Below are 27,565 nucleotides of genomic sequence, written 5' to 3' on the forward strand. Positions count from 1 at the left end.
CAGGTCATGCTCCTAGAAGATTCCTTAGCAGCTGTTGGGGGGAGATGGCAGGAAAAGCTGCATTGCAGGAGGCCATGGGGGAGGGGGAGAAGAGAGATGCCTTCAGCCCTGGAAATGGTGGAGCAGGAGCCGTTGGGGAAGGAGCCCGAGGGAGAAGAGGAGGAGGCGGGCCCATTGGCATATCTGCTATGCAGGCCACCGCCGGAGGTATCATCTTCTCCTGTTTTAAAGGCCCACCCAGCTGTAATTAAGAAAATAAAAATGAAACAACCGCAGGCTCATCAGGGGGAGGAGCAGCCCCCTCCCCAGGTTGTGGAGCACTCCATGCTCCGCCCCTATACCCAGGACGAGCTGGTGGACATGAGCATCCGGTATAGGCAGAGGCCATCGGAACCTCTGCCTACATGGCTTTTATGTCTCTGGGATATGAGGGGTGGAAAACACTGTTGAGTTGGGTACTGAGACGAGTAGAATGGCTTCCCTGATGACTCACCCTTCCCTCCCGCAGCGGTTGCAAAATGCCTGTCACACCTCAGGGAATTAGACACTCCTGGAATGGCTGACAGCTGCCATCAGGATAGTTTGGCCTAATCAGAGTGATTTACCATACTTCCCCCGTAGTTGAAAAACGTATGCAGAGCTCCAACAGGTACTGCGGGAATTGGGTATGAAAAATATCATCTATAGTATGGACCGCCAGGGCCCTGATGAGGAGGTGTTCACTGTAGGAATGAGACATCTGGTGCTGCATACAGCTCCCACATCTCTCTTTGGGTCCCTAGTGAATACTCTTTCCCCCCACCTAGGACAACCCATAAATGAGGGTACTCATACTTTAGCACATCTGGGGGAGGTTGAAACAATAGGGCATGGAGAGAAGTACAGGCTATGGCTGAAAGAAGAGGCGCAAAAGGCCCAGTGAAGGTCTCGAGAACCCAGATATGGGTTGATTTCATAAAGGCTGGGGTAGTGAAAGACAAACTTGATGGGCAGCCCGATAGAATCTTGTTAGAACTGTGGCACCAATTAAAGCCAGACTAGCAGTTCCAGCCGCTGAGGTCCAGGACACAGAAACCAGAGTCAAGGCCTCATGCCAGGCCTGTGTCCCTGCAAAACTTCCTGGGAGACAGTACTCAGGATTCATTCACCTGGGCCCTCACCCCACAGGATGATTGGGCATCGCAGTTCGACTGAGGGGGGTGGTCAAAGTCCCCACCTTGGGGGACAGGGTGGGGACTGGAGGCCCCATGTAGAATTAGCAATTCATTGGTCCCCTGTGAATGTACAACATATCCTGGCGCTGGTGGACACAGGAGCTGAGTGTTCTCTGATTCATGGCAACCCTGAGTGTTTTCCTGGGACCCCTGCTGTGATAGATGGCTATGGGGGTAAGGCAATTAGAGTGAAGAAAGCCCAAATCCCTTTGGGGATAGGGCATTTACCCCCAGAGGAGTATACTGTGTACATTTCTCCTATCCCTGAATATATTTTGGGGGTAGACATCCTGCAGGGCCTGTGGTTCAGACCACTGCAGGTGAGTTCAGACTGAGGGTATGTGTGGTAAAGGCAGTTCTGAGGGGACATGCTAAGCACCCACCTGTGGCTCTGCCTGTACCTCGGTGGGTGACAAATACTAAGCAGTATAAATTGCCTGGGGAGCACAAGGAAATTGGAGAAACTCTACAGGAGTTGGCGAAGGTGGCATCATAAAGCCCACTCACAGTCCTTTTAATTCCCCAGTGTGGCCAGTGAGAAAGCCAGATGGCTCCTGGTATATGACTGTGGACTACAGAGAATTAAATAAAGTCACATCCCCTTTGCATGCTGCCATTCCCTCTATAGCAGACATTCTGGACACCCTCAGCCATGAGCTGGGAATGTATCATTATGTAGTAGACCTTGCTAATGCTTTCTTCTCTATTGATGTAACACAGGAAAGTCAGGAACAGTTTGCCTTCATGTGGGAAGGCTGGCAGTGGGCATTCACTGTCCTTCCACAGGGATATCTCCATAGTTCCACCACCTGTCATGGACCTGAGGTCCAGGACTTGGCCACATGGAGGAAACCACAAACAGTGCAGTTATATCACTATACTGATGGTATTATGCTTACGTCTGATTCTCTTTCAGATTTAGAAGGGGCAGTTCCTAGACTGCTGCACCATCTACAGGAGAAAGGATGGGCTGTGAACAGCACCAGGGTTCAGGGACCTGGTTTTCTTGGGGGTTGTCTGGTCGGGTAAAACTAAAGTTGTTCCTGAAGCAGTTATAGACAAGGTCGAGGCCTTCCCCACCCCTACCACTGTGGCTGTGTTACAAGCGTTTGGGTCTTTTGGGCTACTGGAGAGTGTTTATCCTGTACTTGGCACAAATTCTGAAGCCCTTACACTGGTTGGTACAAAAGGGCATCAGGCGGGACTGGGATGAGACATGTGCAGCTGCTTTTACTGCTGCTAAGCGAGCATTAAAGGCCATACAGGCCTTGAATGTAATGGACCCATCAAGGCCCTGTGAACTGGATGTTCATGTAACTGAAGATGGTTATGGATGGGGTCTTTGGCAGTGGCTTGAACAGACATGCCAACCTATTGGATTCTGGTCACAAATATGGAAAGGAGCAGAGATCCAGTACACCCTGATAGAGAAGCAACTGGCTGCTGTGCACCATGCCTTGCTGGCTATGGAGCCCATCACCAGAACAGTTCCAACCAGAGTAATAACTACTTATCCCATCGCAGGGTGGGTGTGAGACTGGACCCAAAGGCCACAGAGTGGCGTGGCACAGACACCTACACTGGCCAAATGGGGTGCATATTTACAGCAGTGCAGCACCTACTCTACTAGCCCCTTAAGTGGAGACCTCCAGTACTTATTGGGGCCAGTGACCTATAGCAGTGGAAAGCATGAAGAACTTGATTTTCAGCCCTTGGTAGCCAAGATGCCTTATCAGGAGGGAAAAGCCCCTATACCTGAGGATGCTTGGTACACAGACTGCAGTCGTGGGCAGCCCCCGAAGTAGAGGGCTGTGGCTTTCCATCCTAAGACTGAGACAATATGGATGGAGGATGGAGAGAAGAGCAGCCAATGGGCTGAGTTGTAGGCAGTATGGCTCGTGATCACCCAGGAGCTATCCCCCATAGTTGTCTGCACTGACAGCTGGGCCATCTATCAGGGCTTGACCCTGTGGCTACTGACATGGTGTCATGCCAACTGGATGGTTGGTCACCAGCCCCTTTGAGGGCAAGCGCTGTGGCAAGACCTATGGGCCTCTAGTAAGACTAAGACTGTTACCATATATCATGTGACTGGCCATTTGCCTTTGGCATCCCCAGGGAATGATGAAGCAGACACATTGGCCCAGGTGTGTTGGCAAGAAGGAAAGCCTGCCTCTGATGTGGCCCAGTGGCTGCACCAGCGTTTGTTGTACGCAGGGCAGAAGACAATGTGGGCTGTAGCCTGTGGGTGGGACTTGCCATTGACCTTTGAAGAAGTCAGCAAAGCCCGGAAGGTGTGCCTTGTGTGCTCTAAGAGGAACTTACACCAAGTCCCACAGCAACATGGGACAATAGTAAGGGGGCCAATACCCCTTGTCAGGTGGCAAATGGACTATATTGGGCCTCTGCCCATATCAGAAGGATATCAGCATGCCATGACTTGTGTGGATGCAGCTGCTGGACTATTGGTTGCTTTTCCTGCACATTGTGCAGATCAGCAAACCACCAAGAGGGGCCTGGAGCGTCTCTTTGCAGCCTATGGCCAGCCACAGGTGATGGAGAGCAATCAAGGCACCCACTTTACTGGATGTGTGTTACAAGGATGGGTGCAGCAATTAGGAATACAGTGGAAATTTCACATACCATATAATCTTACTGGGGCAGGCATGATAGAGAGATGCAATGGTTTGTTGAAATCTGGCCTAAAGTTGAACACTAATAGTCTACGGGGTTGGTCAGTTCACCTATGTACAGTGCTGCAGCGTTTGAATGAGAAGCCATGTAAAGGAGCTTTGAGCCCTGTGGACATACTCACACACCTTGCTGCCTCTCCTATACAATTGTACGTCCAAACCAAAAAGAGTTATTGAAGCCAGGATATGGCCAGAAGAGCAACATCCTGCTGCCAGCCCCTACTGCATTAAGCCCTGGAGACACTGTTGAATGGACTTGGCCCTTGACATTTCGACACATGGACCAATGAAGGCTGGCCCTCTGGCACCTTGGAGGAAAGGCCTGGAAGCTAGCCTCATGTGTATTCCTGGAATAACAGCTGAATGGCCTCTAAAGGTCATGGTAGGGTACCCAAAACGTCCAGGTGGTAAGAGCATCTTGCGAGGAAGTTTTGTTTTATCTTTATGGCCAGTGCATGTACCTCCAGTAGCCCTATATAGCAACCCATCTGTAACTCCCACAGGGAGGGGGGTGACATTCTGGTACACTAGACCAGGACGAGATTCCATTCCTGCCATTGTTTCACAAGACCACTCTCTTGCATGTATCCTACCTGATAGACAAGATTTGCCTCTGCTGGTGTCATTAAAACATGTACCTTATTGCCCGTAAGGTTATTTTCTCCTACAGTCCTTGTGGCCTAAATGAGCCCCCTGACTGCAGCTGCCGTGTGATGATTGCTCTGCACCCTCAGTTCCTGCCCTATCTATGGAATGGACAGGTGATGGACTTAATGTGCATAAGACTTTGAACCTAGCTGAATTCTCCAGCTTGAGGATTGTCATGATTTTATTGCTGTTGCTATTGTTATGTCATTAGTCTGGTCACAGTGCTCCAGTTTTCTCATCCAGGGACCATTGCAGAAGAAGGGAACTGAGTAGATTGTAAAGTGAGATTTCTGGAGGGGTGTCCTGTGGGTAAAATTGTAACATTTCCAGATTATCTTGCCAGGCTTTGGTGCATTTGTGTAACCTCAGGGGTGGAGAGAGTTTCATCTCCATGTCAGTGGGTCACTACCTGAGCAACTAAGGGCATGTATGAACCTGAGAGGTTAAGGGGAGGGGCTGGCTGGCTGGCTTCTTCTGGAGCAGGAGAGAGAGAAGGTGCTGGACTGCCATTTGTAAGCAATGAATGGGTTTTAAACTTCATTTCTCCCTTTGACTGATTTCGGTTTTTAGAGGTATTTTGCCCCGGGATTTTTAGAGGTACTTTCCCCGGACTTACATGAACATGCAGTAATTATTGGTAGTTTGCTGATCTTGTTTCATTTACCTTCCCTGCCCCCATTTTTTATGGAGTATTTTAAACTTCTAAACATTTTGGACTGCAGCATTTATAAAACAGAACTACAATAATATATTACACAGTAATATTATTGTAACAAGATGAGAAAAACTACTTAAAATCATTAGTTCCAGTGCATCTCCAATTTCCCTGTTATTTCAAAAATGTCATTTTAAAGTTTGTTTATTTAGGACCAAGAAACGATCTTCCCATTGCACTTGGTTAATATGTCTGGCATGTCTTTGAAACTCTAAGAGCTTCCACCCAGAAGACTCCAGGAGGTTTAGTGCCTGGACTTTGGAAACACCTTCCCTGCTCTTCTTTCTGACCAAGCCCCAGGAAGCCAAAGCTCCTTTCCCCTGTGCAGAGTGAGGATGGAATGCCCTCGAGGGGCCCTGCTGCCCAAGGAGAACAGAGGGTGGCCGTCAGCCTCCCTGTGGATAGTCCCACAGAGAACCAGCGAGGGAAAGCCACGAGGAAAACCAGCTTTTCTCATGAATGTGGAAGGTTTTCAGCCACCTAATGTGGTTACCAACCCAAAAGTAGCCTGCCTACACAGAGAAGGAAATGTCTGTGAAGCCAGCAGTCCTTTGACAGTGTGTGAGTGACTTCAGGCTTGGACCTGGGGACAGTATCTGCAATTCTAGACGACAGGAAGGCCTGGATGTGCACAGGTTGTGGAGTTTCACAAAGCATGGAAGTGAATTCTGGAAGGAGGCCTAACAACCTCTGATATCAAAACCATATCAGAGGAGACTGCCAGTTAGTATCTGATAGAAGACGAGGAGGCTGAGTTGGTAAGAGCTCTTTTTCCAGTAAGAGACCTGAAAGCATTTTGCACAGCAACAAGTGGGACATCTGTGGTGGCAGCTGTGCCTGCACTCAGCTCTGCCTCCTGAGGGAGGGCAAGCCAGGCCTGGGCTTTCTGTTGTTATTATGGAATCCATTACAGCATAACGCTGCAACATATGTCACACTAATAAATTATATATGTTAGTGATTTTACAACATGGGATATAATAAAACTTTAAATTATATAGAATCCAGTGTCCAAAGGACACAAAGCTCTTCTCAAACATGATTTATCTAATCCCATATTAGATTATGGTGAGGAGATCGGGACAGAGCTCTCCTCAGAGGATAACTGGTACATACAGAGACGGGAGCTGTTCAGTGTACAGGGTCCTTGTACTGGGAAACTGGAGCCATCGGTCCTGATATGTGCCGACGTCTACGTAGCTTTAGGCTTTGGATCTCCACCCCCACCCTCCACCCTAGGGTTAGGTGTGGGCTAGTACCTGTAGTTTCTGGGTTGGGGTAAGGACTCTTATCCTCATTTTCATTGGGCTGGAGGTCATCCATGTTGATCTAGGCAGCAAGGGGAGAGGGAGGGAGAGGCCCATTAGATATGTCTCAGTCTCATTTTTGGGAGGCTTGGAGTTGCACTGTAGTCAGTGGCTGAGCTTCTGACACCAAAATATATCCTTGTTCCTTTGCACATATTCTTCATGACATCCACGGAGGCTGGGATTCAACCAACCTGCCCTCTCTTCACGTTTCTCGCTCTCCTGCTGCACCATCCCCAGCTTTACTCCACAGGGCCCTGTGCTCCTCCCTCCTTCACCTGGTGTCTGGCAGGAAGGCTGGGCCTCCTTCCCGCGGCAGCACTGGCCTCTCAGCTCCTGGAAGGAGGTGCCCCTCACCTTGGTGGTGCGCGGGGACTCTCCATCAGCTGTAATGGACTTTAGCTCAATCTTCTCCTCCTTGGTCTCCTCCACTGCTGGCTTATCTACCACCTCTTGCTTCTTCTCTGGGCTGGCAGTCCTGGCCAGTCAGCAGGAGGGAAAACGGAGGGATGTTACTGTAGTGAAGGGGACAGTGAAGAAGGGATGTGCCCTGTGGCCTGATGGGGGCTGGTGGGAGCACATTTCTTGGGCCTGTTCCTCCTGCCCTCACCCAGGACACATGGCATGAGCTGCCCAATCACAAATGCCACTGGGCCAGCCCAGACGCAGGTGCCCACCACTGTGCTGGCATTCAGTTGGCTTCTCCCAGCTTCTCAGCTGCCCCAGTCCCCATCTATACTGGACAGCTCTGGGCTTCATTCAGAACAGGTTCCTGGAGAGCTCTGCACAGTACCCAGAGGGTGTATGGCCTATGACAGTTCCATCTAGGCGACAGTGGAAGGCAATCTTGGGCCCTGTCTTGCCTCCTTAACACTGAGGATGAGATACAAAGTGAAGAGGAAGCCTTTCAGCTGGAATGTATTTCCCTGCTGAGTGGCTGCCTTCCTCTCTCCCCACCGCCTATCATGCCCTCCCTTCTCAAACAGAATCCCTCAATATCTTAGACAAATGAGGAGACATGACACCTTTGCAGAGGCTGTAATTCACAACGGTCTGTGCCTCAGGAGACAGGCCCAACTTACTGCAAGAAGCCTTTCTAAAAGGGCCAGCTGGCAGAGGCTGGAGGGCAAGCCACCCTCTACCAGCAGTGGGAACAGGATTCAAGGATTTGGGGGCCCTGGAGCCTGGGTGAGCTTTGAGGTTACCTGGCCAGCTTCTTCCTCTCCTTCTCTTCTTCTTCCTCCTTCTGAGCGGATGTGAGGCTCTCAGCATCAGCCAGATTGTCCACAGCAATGGCCAAGAACACATTCAGTAGGATATCTGTTTGTGTCCATTCTTAAAGAAAATGACGCTTGGCCTCGGGGTTTTTGGTGGGCACAGGGGACTGGGGGGGCAGGACATGCAGAGGTAGCAGTCCCCACAGAGAGCGATAAGCAGTGACTCACTTGGAGGCATTCCCAGGCCAGTGTTGTTCCCCCATCACCCCTTCCTGTGGTTCTACCAACTACCTGGAATTTTCTAAGGGGTTGAGAGAAGGCTAGTTTGCAGGCTGGAGTTGGAAAGGGGGGAGGCCAGGATCCTGGCCTTGCTTTTTAATTGCTGGGTTTCATTATTGGTGTCCCCACTGAGCTGGCTGGCTGGAATTGACATTATAAACAGTGCTGTCTCCAGCAGAACGCAGAATGCCCTTAAGAGTGGTTCATTATCACTGGGTACAGAGGCTGTGGCCTCTCTTAATGTGAGCTCATGCACGCAAAGACCCTTGGAGGGTCCAGCTGGGGCTGGCCAAAGCTCGGGAACCCCTAATTAAAGCAGTCGTTTACGCTTTTGTTCCCTCACTCCCCCACCTGAATGGAAACACTGTGGGTTAGACAACTGCAGAATGGAGGGAAGTATAGCTGAGAGGGTCTCAGCATTGTTACTTCTGCTGTTCCTCCCGGGCACCCCGACAGTCACATCAGTCCACACCCAGGGTTGGGAGGGCTTATCCAAGGGTCCACTGGAAGGCTGCCCTCGGCCCTGGCACTGTGGCAGGGCCTCTGCAGACATTAAACCTCACGATGACCTGTTAAGCCATAGGTGCTGCTATTTATCACCCCGTTTTACAGATGCTGAGGTAAAGAACCGTCATTTTGCCCTAAGTCCCCAGTGGGCTAAACATGGAGCCTGTCTAGTGGCATCAGGGCCCATGCTCTCTGCACTACATTAAGCTGAAATTTGAACCCAAATCTTGGGCCAAAGCTGCTGCCACTTTCCTACCCACCTCTGATAGCCTCATGGGGCTGTGACAGGGACTGTAGAGCACCTGCCACCAGAGACCCTGAAACCTGGCCACAGCCTGGGTCAGCAAGAACCCGTCAGGTCAGCTCGATGATGCCTGTCCAGCTCTGCCTGTGACTAAAGTCCTAGACAGCAGCCTACCCAGGCGATGAAGGTCATGTCAAGGACGATGGCTCAGTCCTCCTTAACCAAGCTTCCTCCCTCCAGCCGCCATAGCCCAGGGCAGCCAGAAGCCCAACTCAGGTGCCTTTACAGGGGAGTCCATGTAGTGGTGCACGTGCACAACACCAGGGGGCACTGTTCACCTAGACCCGTCACCTGAGAACACACCTCCCGGCTCGGGAAGGTGAACTTACATCCTACCTATGTCCCAACTCCAGGCTTCCACCAAGACCCGTTTCCCCAGCCAGGGTGTTCTGGGCCGGGAAATGCTTTCTCCCCAGAGCACACCTTTCCCCTGAGTGCCAGGAAGCTCTGTGGACAGGCACCCTCGGTTGTCAGCCCCGAGTCAGGACCTGCTGGGCACACCTATTTGGCATGGTGCTGCAGGCTGAGGGGCGGTGGGGCAGCAGGGGCTGTGGCCAGGAGCAAAGGATACAATTTCCACAGATGAAGAGGATGATGAAGTAAATACAGACTAACATCCCTGGAAAAGAGGGGCCGCCATAAGCCATGATCCCATCATACATCACCGAATTCCAGTCCTCCCCGGTCAGGATCTGAATGACACATTCCCACCAATAAGGGACACAGCGTTAGACCAACAGCAAACCCCAAAACTCCCCTGCCCTGCCCCACTATGTTAACAAAAATTCTAAAGCCTCTTTTCCACCTCTTTCCCTTCTGGCCCCAACTCTCTTCCAGGGGCTCTGAGCTATTGAAGTCATGCTCAGACAGAGTGTCTGGCTGCTGGCATAGCATTATTGGAGGAGTGCCTGAAAGGGCTTCTTGGTCAAAATACTTCCTGCTCCCCATATGCATGCACAAGACGGCATCATTAGCCACCCTCGGGTTAAGGCATCAAGGGTACCTTGATGAACATGGATTTGTTCACTGACAGAGTAATATGCTACTCCAGTTTTCCCCCAAAACTTAGTCATTTGGGTACCATCTTTAAGATTCTGGCAACATCCCCATATCATTCATTTTTATTGTAAATCATCTACTTTTAAACTTAAATAAGTGCTCCTTGAGCTTTGCCCCAAGCCAAAGAATCTATGACATCCCGAATCTGATGGGCTAGTTACGCCTTTTCTAGGGGCCAGCATGTGGGGCAGGAGAGACAGCTCTCTGTCATCCCCCTAGCCCTGCAAGAGCAGTCTGCTTCTTTTATTGTTTTGGGCTTTCATGTAGAATTTATTTGAATACAGGGGGTTCCAAGGCTAAGAGAGAGTTTTTAAACCACTCAATTCGATCTTTTATTCAATGGTCCATCCAACAGTGAAATTTCATGAGGGTCTGGGCCCCAACTCTCCTGGCCATGGACACTCCATGGTTCATCTAGGCTGGCTTTGGCTGCCCAGGGCAAGGGGGAAGCTTCCCACCCCCTTCTCAGGGCTCTTCTGTCCTTCTCCCCTCTCCTCCACCACTTGGCTCCCCTCCTGGTCAGATCCCAGCAGAGAAAAGTCCGTACCTGAAACACGGTGAGGAGGGACTGCGGAAAGTTATCAAATGTGCTCCTCCGGGTCTGCATCTCATCAAAGTTGAACTTTCCTCCAAAGAGCTGCATCCCCAAGAGGGAGAAGATGATGATGAAGAGGAAGAGGAGCAGCAGCAGGGAGGCAATGGAACGAACGGAATTCAGCAAGGATGCCACCAGGTTGCTTAAGGAGTTCCAGTACCTGAGGACCAACATGGGACATTAGCATCCTGCAGCTTCACATCACTTCCTTAGCAGCACTCCTCATTCACACGCCCACAAGAGAGTTTAAGATAAATTACAACTCTCCTCTTTTTCCCTTTCCTTGGAGTAATGGTGGTGGTGTGAATGGGGCAGGTAAGCTCACAGTCAGTGTGGTGCTAGCTACTTCAAGGTCCCAGGATCAGTGGTGTGTAAGGGAGAAGAGACGGAGTGCTGGCGCCAGAAGGGCGAGTTCCAGCCTTGCTCTGCTGGCTGCTAGCTCCTTGCACAAGCCACTTATCTGCCCTTGTTTCTGCCTCCCCATCTGAAAAAGTGGAGACAATGGTGGCACTACTTCATTAGGTTATTGGGAGGATTACATGGGATAATCCCAAAACAAAGAAAAGCCCCTGCAAGGAGCAAAGCAAAAAATAGACAACTGGGGCTACATTAAACTAAAAAGTTTTCTCCACAGCAAAAAACAAAAACAAAAACAAGACCATCAATGAAGTGCACGGACAACCTACAGAATGGGATAAAATATTTGCAAACCATCTATCTGATAAGGGGTTAATATCCTAAATATATAAAGAACCTATACAACTCAATAGCAGAAAAGGCAAATAGTCCAGTTTGAAAATGTGCAAAGGACCTGAATAGACATTTTTCCAAAGAAGATATATGAATGGCCACCAGGCACATCAAAACATGCTCACCATCACTAATCATCAGGGAAATGCAAATCAAAACCACAATGATATGTCACCTCACACCATTTAGAATGGCCACCATCCAAAGGACAAGAAATAATGTGTTGGCAAAGATGTGGAGCAAAAGGGTCCTTTATGCACTGTTGGTGGGATGTAAATTGGTGCAGTCACTATGAAAAAATGTAGAGCTTCCTAAAAAAGTTAAAACTATAACTACCATATGATCTAGCATTTCTACTTCTGGGAATAAATAAAAGGAAATGAAAATACCAACTCCAAAAGGTATCTGTACCCCCATGTTCATAATAGCATTATTTATAATAGCGAAGTCATAGAAACAACCTAAGTGTCCTTCTAGGGCTGGTTGGATAAAGGAGATACAGTATATATAATGGAATATTATTCAGCTATAAAAAATGAGGAAATCCTATCATTTGACAATAGGATGGACGTTGAGGGCTCTGTGCTAAGTGAAATAAGTCAGAGAAAGACAAATTCTGTATAATTTCACTTATATGTGGAATCTAAAAAAACACTCAAAAACAAAACCAAAAAAACCCTGGAAACTCATAAAACTCATCAAAAAAGAGACCAGACTTATGGTTACCAAAGGCTGGCATGGGAGAATTGGCTGAAGGGGGTCCAGGCATAAACTTCCAGGTCTAAGGGAAAGAAGTCCTGGGGGCAAAGTGCTGCCTGAGGACTGTAGCTCACACCGCTGTGTGATACACAGGAAAGAGGGTGAGAGAGCTAATCCTGAGTGTTCTCATCACAAAGAGAATATATGCAAATCAAGCCATCGTGTTGTATACTGTAAACTTATACAGTGATGTATGTAAATTATTTCTTAGTATAATTGGCAAAAATGATTCCAACTCTTTTAAAAAAAGGCACAGTATAGTGCCTGGAGCAGAGTTGATAAAGGTTAGTAATTACTGTTATCACTATTGTTCTTTAGACAGAAAAACACACTAAAACCTTTTTTTCTTTCAAGAATGCCCAGCCATGGGTAAGAGAGGGAACATGGCTTACTGTAAGTTTCCAAAACTTATTTTCTCCAAATAATTTTTTTTTTTTTTTTTACAAAGCCTATTCCTCTGGAGATTCTGATTTAACAGCTGTAGTTTGGGGCCCAGAGATCTATATTTTTCACCAGCATCCTGGAGGATTCCAGCAAGTAGGCACGTTTGGAAGTCCTGGATTACAGCAAACCCATCGGACCCCCAGGGAACAGGTCTGGGAGCGGGAAACTCTGCCTGAGAGGAGACTGGCTGGTGGGAGAGCAGACCTCACAGTCGCAGGCCCGCTGTCCGTGGTGACGCAGAGGTCCTTCATCATAGCCTGGGCGAAACCGCTTTCTCTTGGGAAAGTGGGGCTGGGGGTCACTCGTGGCGCTGGACACGGCTGGGCGGGTCGAGGCAGAGGAAGTGCATGGCCACAAAAGGGACGCAGCTCCAACTGCAGCTAGCGCCGCACAGAGAATCAGCATTTCCCTACAGCTCCATCTCCAGCTTGTCTGCCTTCCAGGTCAGGATCTCGATTTCCTCCACTTAGGGTGTTCTCAGCTTGTTACCAATATATACAGTGAATTGCTTTTGGGTGAACCACCCCCATCATGGCCTCGCAGCTGCACCCCAGCCCGACACTGCTCCCCAGAGAATGGTTCCACATTAAGTGACAGAAGCAGACTGGCCAACAGTGTGAATGTGACCATGAACTTCTTCCCCACCTGGGTCTTTCACGCTCCTGCCTCCTGTACAGCCCACCTCTATTTTGTCTGCCAGCCACACTCCCCCTGCAGCATACGAAAACACATTTATTTGTATCTACTCTATAAATTCTCGTTTGTGACAATTTTGTTCTACGCTCTGACTTCTTGGGGGCACAGGCCAGACGTCTTTTTTCTACTATTCTCCCCACCTCTGCCCTTAAATAAATTCTGTCCAACCCAGTAACTGTGAGGACTGCCTGGCACACCAGTAGGCTGGAGGCTCTGCGTAGGGCAAGGACTAAGTAACCTCTGTGTGGCAGGAACACCCTCCTCTCCTGCTTTTAGAGCAGATCCCCAAACCTGCCTGGAGGTGCAAGTGCTGAGGAGGCTGACCATTCTACACGTACTGATTCCCAGGCCCCTCCCTGGAGCCATCAACTCAGCTCTACGCCGGGGTTTGGATGATTCTCTTGCAAGCACTCCAACACCTGTCAGAAACGTGCATTTAGGAACCAGTAACTTTAGAGCATATTTATAAGGAGGTGTCCAGCTGTACTGGGAGAGTGTACGCATGTGGATTAAAGTCACAGAGCCTCCTAGAGATCCTCTGTGCGGTTAACTGTCATGGAGTATTCTGGAAAAGTCTAAATGGTCTTTGAAGGTTGGAGCCTTAATTTTTATGAGGCACATGGACATGGAGGGGATAATTCAAACCAGGCTTACAAGTGAGGTTCAGAAATTGCCAGCGACGGGACCCTAAGGAGAGGTCCTCAAGGAGGCTCCAGGCCCCAAAGTGGGGAAGAGCTTGGCAAAGTGGAGCAAACCAGGAGCAAACGCAGGGTGGGCGGGCAGAGGCTTCTGGGGAGGTGCCAACGAGGCGCCCCGGGGAGGCGGAGGCCGTGGCAGAGTAGCAAACCGCGTCGCCCAGTAGGGGAGCGCTTCCAGAAATTGGCCCGAGATGGCGGCGGCGTGATTCCTCGGGGCAGGAACCTGGAGCAGGTTAAGTGGTCGAGAGGGGCCGCAGTGGGCAGAGCTTCCCCTCGTCCTCCTGTCCCCATACCCGAGGAACCCCGGGAGGGTCAGTCGCAAGCCCCCACCCCTTCCCGGCTCCGCAGAGGACACCTGCCGCGCGGCTCAAGCCGGTCCCCGCAGTCACCCTTGTGTCCCTGTTGCCACACGCGAGCAGCTCTGCGGCTCGGCGGCGGCGCGCAGCCCAACGCGGCCCCTGCGCCGCGCTCCCCAGCCCGGCGCTGCCCGTCCAGCGCCGCCTACGCGCGTACATGGTTTTAGTGGTTACTACCTACATGGTTTACATGTAGGTAGTATTGGATTACATGTAGGTAGTAAAATGGATTACAACACTTGGTTAAAGCAATCCAAATCCTATGATATTTTAAAAAACGGGAGGGATTTTCTTTATAGAATATGTCAAATGGATAATAGGAATGAATGAATGAACGAACGAACGAACGAACGAACGAATGAATGATGGAATTAAAAAATCACCATTTAGCAGCAGTAACCGATTCAGGTAAAGATGATCGTCGACTCAAAAATCACGTGAAAGATGGTTGGGGAGCAGGGCATTCATACAGCGGCAGAGTATCACCACACAGCTCACTTACTGATTACCTTAGCAGTGCAGAAGTTGTACAGACACCCACTGAGCCCAGTTTCTACACTTCGATCAGCAATAATGAGATAAGTGATTACACCCTTCCTGACGGCTTGCGTGGGAAGCACACAGTGTCCTCTGCGCTCCTGCTACTGCAGCCGAAGACCTGTGGACAGGGAGTCCCACCAAGCTTCACCCCTGCCTCCTGCCCTCGAAAAGCTTCCCAGGAAGGCCTAACAGACCCTGTGGAACTGCCGCCCCCTGCACTGAGGACCTTACCTCCTCTTGTTCTTCAGCAGCGACTCACTGTCCCCCACCCCCATGTGCCCTTCCCCGGGGACAACGCAGGCTCACTCCTCCAGTCCCCAGAGGCCTCTGCCCCCTCCAAAGGAGGTCCTCCCTGAGCCCCACTCTCCCCTGTTCCTACTTTTTTTTTTTTTCCTGGATAATTATTTTTTATTGAAGGGTAGTTGACACACAGTATTACATTAGTTTCAGGTGTACAACACAGTGATTCAACATTTATATACATGATAATTCTAGGTACCAGCTATCACCATACCAAGTTGTTACAATATTTTGACTATATTCCTTATGCTATACATTATATCCCGGTTACTTATTTATTTTACAATTGGAAGTGTGTTTATATATATATATATATTTTTTTTTTTTGTGAGGGCATCTCTCATATTTATTGATCAAATGGTTGTTAACAATGATAAAATTCTGTATAGGGGGGTCAATACTCAATGCACAATCATTAATCCACCCCAAGCCTAATTTTCGTCAGTCTCCAATCTTCTGATGCATAACGCCCTGTTCCTACTTTTTAACGTAGGACTACAACCCCCTGCCAGGAGGGAATGCCCTGGGAGCAGGGAATCCATGGCTTTGTTGAGAGCCTAGCCCAGAGGTGATTAATGATCTGTTGGATGAATGAGTGTACCTTACTATAAATGTGACACATTTGCACTTCCTGGAGGGACGGGCAAGGGGACACAGTGGGTCTGTGTGGGTGTGGGGGAGCAGGCTTGGGTGGTGGGACTGCTCACACATGCACTTAAGTCAAACATGCTCTGCCCAACACTGAGGAGTGGCTGTTTCCACCCAAATCACTTCTCCTACAGCTTCCCCGAGCTATAGGGTGGAGTGTCTGAGATTCCCGCCTGTTCTATTGCCAGACCACATGTCAAACTATTATGTATCAAGAGAACAAACCGGTGGTTACTAGAGGTGGGGTGCAGGGTGGGCAAAACGGGTAAAGATGGTCAAAAGGTACAAACTTCCAGTTATAAATGAATAAGTCTTGGGATTATAATGTACAGCATGATGACTGTAGTTAATACTGTACCGCATATTTGAATTTTGCTGAGAGAGTAGATCTTAAAAATTCTCGCAAGAGAAAAACTTTGTGTGGTGACTGGTGTTAACTAGGTCCTGTGGTGGTCATTTTGCAATGTATACAAATGTCAAACCATTATGTTGTACACCTGAAACTAATATAATGCTGTATGACAATCATGCCCCAATTTAAAAAAAAAGCTATTATGTACCAGTTGCCCTGCAGAAAATAAGGTTGCTATCACTTTGAGATTGGGTTGGATTTCTAGAAGAGCACTGTGAACATGTGAATCCCTTGGGGAAGAACTCCCATCTGGTGGCTAAGAACTGAAGCTGCAGGTCTGAGGGCTTGAGCCAGCCTGTAGGAGACCACTGACACCAGCTCCCTGCTCATGGAACAGCACCCGCTGAGAAGGTACTGCATGGAGGACCAGTCACACAGGCACGGTTGGGACAAATAAACAAATGGTTGTTCTCGCTTTTTACCTTCAATTTCCAGGGGCTTCCTGTTCAGCAGGGGCAGGCTGAGGTCTGCCCTGTGGTCGGCCTGCCACCTGTCTTTCTGCTCCCTTGGAGTACGATTAAAGGAGCAGTGATGGAGCCAGCAGCCTGGCATCATGAGAGGCATCCAGCTGAACAGGTTTGTCCCTAATGTGCCCGTGGATGGACATGTTTTACGTGCTCTCTTAAGGGCCAGGACAAAGGGATTGCTGAAGGGGTGTTGTGGCAAAGAATACTACTAGGGTTCAGGGAAGAGCTGGATTTAGAGCCTGGCATGCCTTGGCTGACAGCAGGTTAGGGGGTGGGGGCCTCGTTACCATGCATAGCACCAGATGGCAGCAGGTGGCAGCCTCTGGGCAGGGGACATGAAGCTCCATTAAATGAAATGGCTGGCAGCCCTGCAAGACCCTGAGGCTCTCACCTCCCTCCTGTCAGTCTGGTCCCTGATGGCTGTTAGAGCTACAGCCTGACGGCATGCGGCCTCCTGTCCTCAACGCACTCTCCTTCTTAGAAAGAGTAGCCGGTGGTAAAGTAGAAGAGTTAATGGCAGACTAACAACCAACTGAGGCTTTCATCCTAAGTGATTAGAAGTAGGAAGCCCACACGCCCACCAAAACAGAAAGTGCTTTAGAGCAAAGCGAGCAGCAGTGCAGCAAAGCATTCGGTTTGTATCTTGTGGAGAAACTGAAGGGGATTCAGCATCCCCTCCTCAGAACAAGGTGCACACGCGTGCACATACACAGAGGCCTACACTTGGTATTCGGGAACCGCGGCCTGAAGCACATGCCGGCTTCCACGTCTCCATCCTCATGCTGCTTCTGCACGTCTCTCCTTGAGAGCAGTTCCCTTTCAGTTCTGTGGCTCGGGGTCATTCTCTCTGAGAGTGCCTTTGAGCATGCCGTCCCCGTCCAGCCCAGCCCCCTCTTTCCCTTTAAAGTAGGGTGCATATGAGGGCACTTCTTTGGTACCTAAAGTCTATCGCTTGCTGACTGTGGCCTCACTTTTATTGCCTTTCCTCTCTGCCTCCCTTGGTTCTGTTAGGGCCATCTTTTGTCTCCATCCATTGCTTTCCTGCTTTCAGTCCATCTCTGGTTTGGGCCCTGTGGAATTCTCCTTTCTCTTTGACAATAAAAAGTGGCCTGAACCTTGCTTGACGTGAAACTTTGATCTTGTGAACCTTTGCTTCAAATAGCTCAGGGCCAGGTCCTTTCATCCTAGGTACAGAGCAGACCTTCGAGCCTGCTGTAAATAAAAGATCTTCCAAACAGCAGGACCAGTAGCTTTGGGTGCTTTGCAAATGCTTCACCCTACTTACTCTCTGTTCTAGAGAGTATCAAAGCTAAATTTATTCCTGTCCCAACTATTCTTGCCCTGAAGGATAAAAAAAGTCCCTTAGTATTGGTGGCACAGGTCTGTTATTGTTGCTTATAAAGCACATTTCCTGTGGTGAATCCATGTGGTGTAGAGTTTCCATACACCATTCCCAAGGGTGGGTGGGAGCGCAGGGAGAGAAGAGGGTTGCAGACCGTGGGAGATAACCTGAGGAGCAGATGGAGTGTGTGCAGTGAGGATGCTCAGCCCTGCCCACTCCTCTCCCTGCACCAGTCACAAGACACTTGGGTTGGGTGTCCAAGGACTGGTGCTTCAGTGAAGGTGAGCCCTGGTTTTGTAAGACATACCAGAGCCTGGAGGGTTAATGTGATGGGAGGTTCAGCATATGTTGGCCCAGGAGAAGCCAGAGAGTTCCGCACTGTCCTGGACAGGGTCTGGGACAGCCTGGTCCCAAGGCCAAACCTATGGGCTCAGCTGCTGCTGATCCCTTCCCTGCCCCCTCCATCCTGGCAGGGCTGGAAGGCACATTTCATGTGTTTGACTTCAGAGTCAACCTGCCTTGAATAACAAGTTCAGAGGTCTTTTCTTCCATGCTTGCATCAGAGGCTTGGTCACACTGAGAACAGAACGTGCTGGTGGAATGGAACCTGGATAAGCTAGTGAGGCAGTCTGGCCTTGACCTTGCGACTGCCTTGAAGGGTACTCCCCTGAGCTTCTGGACCATGGAGTTCCTCAGTATCCCCTAGTTGGCCTCTGCACCTGATGTGTCAGGCTTAGAGAGGGAGCACATTCAAGTCATCTTTGCCGTGTCTTCCTAACCCCCAGTAGATTAGATAAGTCGGTCACCATCCCAGGAAATAACCACCCTTCATGACAGCCAGTGTGTGGGCTCCTGAGTCTGAGCTGCCTCTCTGCAGACCCTGGCCTGGCAACTGGGCAGATGCCAAATATATCTCTTTGATAATGGTCCTTAATGAGCCCAGAGTCTCCATGGGGCCCTGAGAAGAGCGGGGGCCGGCAGGCAGTGGGGAGGGGAAGAGGGGCAGAGATTTGATTCATGGCCAGACTCTGCCTGGGAAATGGAGACATGCATGGAGGGCTGGAGGATTTGCAGAAAGCTCCCACCTGGGGCTCTAGGGAGCCCAGGTGTGGCTGCAATTCACCAGTGAATCTGTGCTAAGTCGGCCTGTGTCACATTTCAGGGCCTGGGAAGGGAGCCACAGGGGAGGAGCAGTAGGAGAAAGAAAGGGATCTCAGGTTTAAGAGGGAAACAGCAAGGGCTGGAGGGATTTTAGTGCTTCTAAAAGCCAATTGTATAAAAAATGAGATGCAATTAGTAAGTCGGAATCACACCTAGATTTAATCTACCCGAAGCCCTGCTTCCTCCCCATAGAACCGTGTGTCAGGCTGGGCTGACAAAGAGACAAACTCGGCACTGAAGCTCCGCAACATCTAAGCTGGAAAGCCTCAGAGCAGGGGAGAGAACCAGTCCGTCACGTAACCGAAGGCCCACTGCCGTGGATAATGTACCCCAAATCACAAAGACTGGCGACGCACACGCCTCTCTGCTCTTGCAGAGGCTGGAATCTTGTCTTTCCTCTCCTCTTCCACCCTGCAGTGTCCCACGCCTGGTGCTATGAACGTGCAGTGAGCAGCTGACTTATGGTCCAGGGCAGAGCTCCTATCTTCTTTTTCAGGAGACAGAAAGGATGGAAGGCATTCATACACAAGGTCTGGGCCCTAAGGCATTCTCAGAGTTTGACAAAACACAAAGAATGGAAGCACTCTATAATGATTCACTGTCATTACAGGCCCTATTCACACTGGTCCTATGCCAGAGACTTCCGCTTCCCTTGGGCAGCACGGCTGAGTGGTGAGCCCGCCCTGTTCTTGCCCGTTCATGAAAGCATTTGGGAGCGCAAGTGGCCAAGAGTGAGGATGTCAGAAGAGCAATATGGAATTCATTGTTGGAAAAGGAAACTATTCACAAACTTGGGCATTTCAGCTCTGAGCAGCCTCAGATTACTTGTCTCACACCGCTCATCTTTCCAGACGTACTGGTGGGGTGTCACCGCTGAGAACCGCTGGTCTAGGTTGGTATTCCCAGCTATCAGCCTGTAAGGCCTTGGGTGAGGCAAGGGAAGCTTGGAATTAGAAGAAGGGGTCCATTAATCTGTCTGTGCACCCAGGGCTCTAGATGAAGCTCTGTCTTGCATGTGCTTTACCCCTTTTCAAATGTGTACAGGTGTGTAGGAATTAATGAAATTTGAATTAATGTGAAAGCATTGCTGAATTCATAGTAACTCTTTATCATCATGTGTTTTTTCAGGCAAGAACTATCAAAAGTATAAGCTTAAATGGTTAGGGGCACAGTCTAGAGACGAGAGTAGAGAAGAAAGAGTCAAGGTGTTCAGTTATATATGGAGGTTCATATTTTAAGACGGTGGACAAATTGGAAGGTGGACAAAGGACAGCAGCAGGAAATTAGCCAGTGTTTCTCAAAGTGAAGCCATTGGGCCACCCAGCACAGAGCTCTCCAGGAGCTGATCGTCAGAATCTCTAGAGGAGGGGAGTCCTTCGTATGCTCTCATAATGACTTCAAGCGAGAATCACCGTCACTTGCTCAGAACAAATTGTAAAAAATGCTTCTCAACGTGTGAATAATAGTGAGCAGCACAAAGTATTCTCCAAGAGATTTTAGAGGAAGGGGAAACATACTTGCTTGATGGCAGGACCCTACACAGATACCCCATCTCAAGGAACCACGAAGGCCACTCCAGCCCACGTGTTAGGCACTTGCTTGGTCATGGAGTGTACTGAAGACAGTTCAGAGGGAGCACGGGATTCCCCACAAAGTTAGACTTTTTGTTGTTTTTCAAAAGCCCCAGAGAGTTTGGAGACTTGCAAATAGGAAGATGATGGCTTTTGCCAAAGTAACTTCCAATTAGCTAATGAAATTATGCTTTTTATAGACTTTATGGAGAGCTGAGAAAACCACTAATCCTTCTTGTGGAGGGACTATGGGAATCCCCGATAAAGACAGATTTTTAAAAATGGTTTCTGGCAATAGTTTCAGATTAGAAATAAATTATTGATAAAAAATAGAATGTTAAATCTCTTCAAGATGCCATGACAATATCTAGGAGTAAGAATTCTTCTCTACAGGAATGTAAAGAACAAACCCAAACACATGGACTTTTGAGAATTATTTAGGAGGCACTGAAAACTCCAAGTTAAAAATAGCTCTCACCAGACCCCAGGAGGAATAAGTGAAATCAGCAATTATCTAACAAGAATCAGCATGTAAAAATCCCTTCCATCCTGTCGCAGGGACACAGACAAGACAGTTCAGCTGTCAGCTCTGCAGTTCGTGGCCACAGGAGCACAGACTTGCCTTTAATCCCAGCACTGCCCCTGAGCAGTTTGTGTGACCTTGGGCAAGTGACTTAACTGTCTAAGTCACAGTTTTCTCATCTGCAAAATGAGAATAATGATAACAGTGCCCCATCTTCACCCTCTCTTACAGGTAATCATGAGGATCAGTTGAGCGAATACGTGTAAACATCTGGGTCACTCCCTGGCACAAGGTAAGTATTGATGCATGTTAACGATGATTGCTACTGTATTTGCACCACTTTTAGTATAAACCAAGGATTTTCTATAATGCCAGAATATTCAGGACATTCAGGAAGAACTTTTTTTTTTTTGCTAAGGGGCATTAAACTTGAGGATTTAAAATCTGCACGTCCTTTGAGTCCATCATCTGATATCAGCCTTCCTGAGAACTCTTTCCTAGTCTCAGTTCCCCATTTTCCCAGCTCATTTTATTGTGTCTTAGATTTTCTTTTAATTGTGACATATGGATAAACTCCCCAGCCAGACTGTAAATTTCTCTTGGGTTCAGTTCATACTATACACCTTTTTTCTGTCTCCCAGAGCTTGGCACAAGGCATGTACATGGTAGATCAACAAATAAAAGTGAGGAGTGTGTGTGTGTAGTCACCATGGGTGTGTTCCCCTTCTCCCTTCTCCTAATAGCAACACTAATTAGATTAATAATAAGTACTCTGGTTGCTGCATGTCTCCTGGGCCTGGCGCTGACTGAATACTTGAAATGCCTCTTTTCACTTGACCCTCAGCAACACCGCGAGGATGCAATCCTGGGCAGTTGCTCAGAGAATGGGAAAGAGACAGTAACACCTAGGAAAGCTTTGCAGCCCCCTGATGATTCACTCAGCCAAGTTCAAAACACTGAGCAGGGCATGCTTAACTCCAGGTCCTGGAATGGAAGATACACCCTACTCCCCATTTTCCCAACACAATGCAACTGATGGATTCAGTGCTCCTGTTGTCAGTTGGGCTCCCAAAGCAGCGATTCTTAAGGAGAGGGGGCTTAAGTGTGAACCTCTCCCCTCCAGGTGTTCCTGATATGTTCCTCTAAGGTTGACTGCAATCTGCAGTGGGAAGCATACATTATACTGCAACTCAGATTTTTATGAAAGAGTGCTTACATTTGTGTGAGACCCTCTGATGTTTTCCTTTTCTACTTCATTCTTTCATTAAAAATGAGATTGTGGAGAAATTGGAACCTTTTACATCACTGGTGGGAATGTAAAATGGCCCAGTCTCTTTGGAAAACAGTTTGATAGTTCCTCAAAATCTTAAATGTAGAGTTATCAAATGATCTAGAAATTCCACCTGTGGGGATATATTCAAGGGAAATGAAAACATGCATCCATACAAAAACTTGAACAGGAGTGTTCATAGCAGCATTATTCAGAGTAGCCAAAGGATGAAAATAAACCAAATATCCATCAACTGATGAATGAATAAACAAAATACAATATACATATCTCCATGCAATGGAATATTATTCAGCCATAAAAAGGAATGAAGTACTGATACATCCCACTTTGTGAGTGAACCTTGAAACGAATATGCTGAGTGAAAGAATCAGTCACAAAACACCACATATTGTATAAACTGTCCAGAAGAGGCAAACCTATATCAATAGAAAAATAAATTAGTGATTACCACTGGGAGGGAAGCAGGGGAATAAGGAGTGGGGTTTCTTTCTGGGGTTATGAAAATTTCTAAAACTGGACTGTTGTGATGGTTGCAAAACTCTGAATATATAAAAAAACACTGAACTGTACACTTTATAGGGGTATGTGAATTCTACCTCAATAAAGCTATTTAAAACTTATGGTTGTAATCCAATAAACTGACTTCACCACCCAAAGTGGGTCACAGCAAAGGTGCAAATCGTGTACTGGAGAAGGCTGTTGGTGCCCCACTCCTGCCCCATCTGTCCTCCTCATCAACACGCCCGTGGCCTGGAGAGTTAGGAAATTTGCAGCATCTGGTGGGTGACTGGACGGGCAGATGGAGGGGTGAACGTGGGGGTGGGGTGGGATGAGGGCCATCTGTGGCACTGTGCATACCCTCCTTCTTCAGTGCAGGCATCTTAACTGAATTTGGGGCAACACACGCCCAGCTAAAAGACCAGCCTCGCAGTCTAACAGTTGGGGTGTCCAGGAGGACAGTCTTTGGTGAGGTTTCTAGGGGAGCTCTGGGAGGGCCAGCTCAGCCAGGACGAGTTCCCTTTGGCCCCTCACCCTTTCTTTTCTTCCTGCCTCTATTCAAACATAATGGCTCAATTGCTGGAGGCCATCTTGTGACCTTGGGAGTGGACTATGACCATAGGCAGGCCTATGGATGGTGAAGCAAAGGTCAGAAGAAGGCTCTTGATGCCTCTTGAAGCCATGCGGGCTGCCCATCCCTGGACTACTTCCATGTGACTGAATAAATCCCAGATTTGCTTATGTCACTGAGTCAAATATCTGGTGCTAGCAGTCAAACAAATTTCTAAATGATATGCTGTAAGGCTGGAGGCACCAGAGGGAGGGGTGAGTATGCTGGACACCGATGATGTGCCAAAGTCCCCGGCTGCTGCCCCCTCCCAACCTGAAAAATGTGCCTTAGGCTAGCCAATCTGCGCGCCGCTGTAAATCTAAGCTCTGCATCCCCCTACCTTCTTTAAAAACTCGCTGCCTGTCTACTTTCGCGCGACTTCCCCAGCCTCCATTGCTGTAGACTCGGAAATCTCGCCCGGGAATTGCATTCAAATGAACTATCTGGCCCTTTGTTGCCTCTCTTCATCTGCTTATTTCGGCTAGAATTTATCTTATATTTGGTGCTGAAATCCTGGGAAGGAGTGTGAGCGCGGGGTCCCGACCGGCCACTGGCAGCCCTGCCCCCTCCTTCCCTGACCCGGGACCTCAGCCTGCTCTCTGCTGCGTGGACCATTTTCTGGTGAGTCTCTCAGTTTCCCCTGGTCTGTTTCCCTTCCTAACTCTGTTTCACCTGGTCTGTTAGAAATTGTAGCTACGTCCAGGTGGGGCATCCGGCCCCTGGGCATTCGGCCCACCCTCTGTGGGCATCTGGCCCACCCCTGGCTCTGTGGTGGGGGAGACGTCCCTACCCCAGGCTCCCAGGATGTCTCCCCTGACTTGGCGCGCTTGGGACGCTGGGCGCTCCTCTCAGTGGGATTAGTTGGGGAGTGGCGCAGACATGGGGAACTAGCCCTCGAAAGCAGAGGCTCAGACCCCACTGTGGTGTCTCATTTCTAATTTGGCTACTCTATATTTGTCCCGGGAAGTTCGCAAACGGAAGCTGGTCTTTCTTTGCTCTCAGGCCTGGCCTCAGTATCCCTTGGCCCCCTGAGAGAACTTTCGATTTTGGCCTCCTCACCAACTTGACTAATTATTGCCACCGGAGTGGAAAGTGGGTGAAATCTCATATGTGCAGGCCTTTTGGACTTTGCACACCCACCCAGATCTGTGTGTTAGGTGTACTCCTTCCCAAGTTTTGTTACCCCAGGCTTCCGACAAGGACTGCTGACTTCTACCACTCCTATTACTGGGAGGCTCTTCTCTGACGGACTCGGTGGAGGATCTCAGCTACCCCCTTCCTGCCCCTCCAGGCCCACCGCGGGGGCCAGCTCCCTTCCTCACTGTTCATGTTCTCCACCTTGTTCCCCCTCTCTCCCGGTCCCTCCTCCACCTTGTTCTTCTCTCTCGGTCTCTCCTCCACCTTGTTCTTCTCTCCCGGTCTCTCCTCCACCTTGTTCTTCTCTCCCGGTCTCTCCTCCACCTTGTTCTTCTCTCCCGGTCTCTCCTCCACCTTGTTCCCCCTCTCTCCCGGTCTCTCCTCCACCTTGTTCCCCCTCTCTCCCGGTCTCTCCTCCACCTTGTTCCCCCTCTCTCCCGGTCTCTCCTCCACCTTGTTCCCCCTCTCTCCCGGTCTCTCCTCCACCTTGTTCTTCTCTCCCGGTCTCTCCTCCACCTTGTTCCCACTCTCTCCCGGTCTCTCCTCCACCTTGTTCTTCCCTCCCGGTCTCTCCTCCACCTTGTTCTTCTCTCCTGGTCTCTCCTCCACCTTGTTCTTCTCTCCCAGTCTCTCCTCCACCTTGTTCCTCTTCTCTCCCGGTCTCTCCTCCACCTTGTTCTTCTCTCCCGGTCTCTCCTCCACCTTGTTCTTCTCTCCCGGTCTCTCCTCCACCTTGTTCCTCTTCTCTCCCGGTCTCTCCTCCAACTTGTTCTTCTCTCCCGGTCTCTCCTCCACCTTGTTCTTCTCTCCCGGTCTCTCCTCCACCTTGTTCCCCCTCTCTCCCGGTCCCTCCTCCACCTTGTTCTTCTCTCTCGGTCTCTCCTCCACCTTGTTCTTCTCTCCCGGTCTCTCCTCCACCTTGTTCTTCTCTCCCGGTCTCTCCTCCACCTTGTTCTTCTCTCCCGGTCTCTCCTCCACCTTGTTCTTCTCTCCCGGTCTCTCCTCCACCTTGTTCTTCTCTCCCAGTCTCTCCTCCACCTTGTTCTTCTCTCCCGGTCTCTCCTCCACCTTGTTCCTCTTCTCTCCCAGTCTCTCCTCCACCTTGTTCTTCTCTCCTGGTCTCTCCTCCACCTTGTTCTTCTCTCCCGGTCTCTCCTCCACCTTGTTCCTCTTCTCTCCCGGTCTCTCCTCCATCTTGTTCTTCTCTCCCGGTCTCTCCTCCACCTTATTCTCCTTCTCTCCCATTCTGTCCTCCACCTTATTCTCCTTCTCTTCTGGTCTCTCCTCTACTTGTTCCCCTTCTCTTCTGGTCATGCCGCCATTTTGCTTCACAGGTGCTGACTCCACTTCGGATAAAACAGATAGAACTCCCCCATATCCTAGTTCCCTGCCTTCAAGTTTTGCACCGATTCCCAGGTTGCATCCCCCGCTACCAAGGCCACCTCCTCCATCCCCTCCTTCAAATCTGCTACCATCTTACTCGCCGCGGCTGGTGCCCAAATGGTCTAGCCCTCCTATAACTCGCTCTAAGTCACAGCAGTCTCAAGCTCATGTGATGGCTCCTCTGAGAGAGGTAGCAGGGGCTGAAGGGGTAGTGCAGGTTCATGTTCCTTTTTCCCCTGGCAGACTTGTCCCAAGAACAGTGATTGGTGTCCTTCTCCTCCAACCCCGTAATGTTTGCTAAGCAGTTTAAATATCTCACTCGAGCTTACAAGCTCACCTGGCACGATGTACATGTAGTCCTCCAATCCACTCTAACCCTGGAGGAATATGATCGTGTCACGTCAGTGGCACAGCACTGTGCCAATGAGGCCCATGCCACAGATGAGCGGGAACCTATGGGCAGAGAAGCTATTCCTCTACAAGAACCCCTGTGGGATTACAATTCTCCCGAGGGTGAAGCATGCTGGGATCGCATGGCTCGCTACTTATTGGCAGGTATGAACTCAACCGCCCAAAAGGCTATCAATTATGATAAGCTTAGAGAAATTACCCAGAAACCTGATGAAAACCTATCAGAATTCCTTAAGTGCCTAAAAGAAACTCTAGGAGCTTTTACTAAAATTGTCCTGGCCTCAGCATTAGGTTCCTCTCTCCTGGCCATGCATTTCATAACTCAGTTGGCTCCCGACATCTGCCGCAAGCTTAAAAAGGCTGAGGATGGTCCCCAAACCCCTCTAGGAGACCTGGTAGATATGGCATTCAAAGTTTTTCATGCCTGAGAGGACGAGAGTGAGAGGAGGTCAGCTGCCCGAATGGCAGAACAGACTCGCGCCTTAACAGCTGCTCTGCAGCCTGCTCGTGGAGATCGTCGGGGTGTCCCTGAAGATCAACTCGAACCTCCGGGCCCTTGCTTTTGGTGCAGCGAAGAAGGGCACTGGGCATGGAAGTGCCCCAACCAACCACACACACCGACCAGACTGTGCCGCAGCTGTGGTAAGCGAGGTCATTGGAAAGTAGACTGTCCACTCGGGGGTGGTCCTCCTCCGGCAGCAGAGCCCCGCGGGGGGCAGACGCCCTTGAAAGACTACCCCTCAGACCTGCTGGGCATCTTCAACGACTGAAGACACCTGGACTAGGACACCCCGATCACCCTTACCGAGCCCAGGGCCAAGCTGTGGGTAGCAGGTAAGCCCATCTCCTTCTTGGTGGACACAGGGGCTACCTACTCTGTTCTCCCCTCCTTTAAAGGGCCTTTAAACCCTGCCAAGGTCCCCATAGTTGGGGTCATGGGAACCCTCTCCAAGACTTTAGAGATGGGCCCAGTGGCCTGCACCTTCCAAGGCATCCTGTTTACCCATTCCTTTCTGGTCATGCCTTCCTG

At 49.6% G+C, this 27,565-nt stretch overlaps 1 protein-coding gene across 24 annotated transcripts in view; it reads right to left on the reverse strand.

Moving 5' to 3' along the window:
• Positions 1-27,565, reverse strand: part of CACNA1C (calcium voltage-gated channel subunit alpha1 C) — a 671,070-nt gene that overhangs the window by 102,037 nt on the left and 541,468 nt on the right. For all 24 annotated transcript variants that reach the window (XM_036906989.2, XM_036907039.2, XM_036906984.2 and 21 more), the window contains exons 14-18: positions 10,491-10,698; positions 9,456-9,576; positions 7,783-7,897; positions 6,935-7,055; positions 6,530-6,599 (exon numbers count right to left, since the gene is read on the reverse strand). In XM_036906989.2, coding sequence (XP_036762884.2) covers positions 6,530-6,599; positions 6,935-7,055; positions 7,783-7,897; positions 9,456-9,576; positions 10,491-10,698 — 635 coding nt within the window. The remainder of the gene's footprint in view (positions 1-6,529; positions 6,600-6,934; positions 7,056-7,782; positions 7,898-9,455; positions 9,577-10,490; positions 10,699-27,565) is intronic.

Source organism: Manis pentadactyla, chromosome 14 (assembly GCF_030020395.1).
Source record: "Manis pentadactyla isolate mManPen7 chromosome 14, mManPen7.hap1, whole genome shotgun sequence".
Classification (NCBI taxonomy): Eukaryota; Metazoa; Chordata; class Mammalia; order Pholidota; family Manidae; genus Manis; species Manis pentadactyla.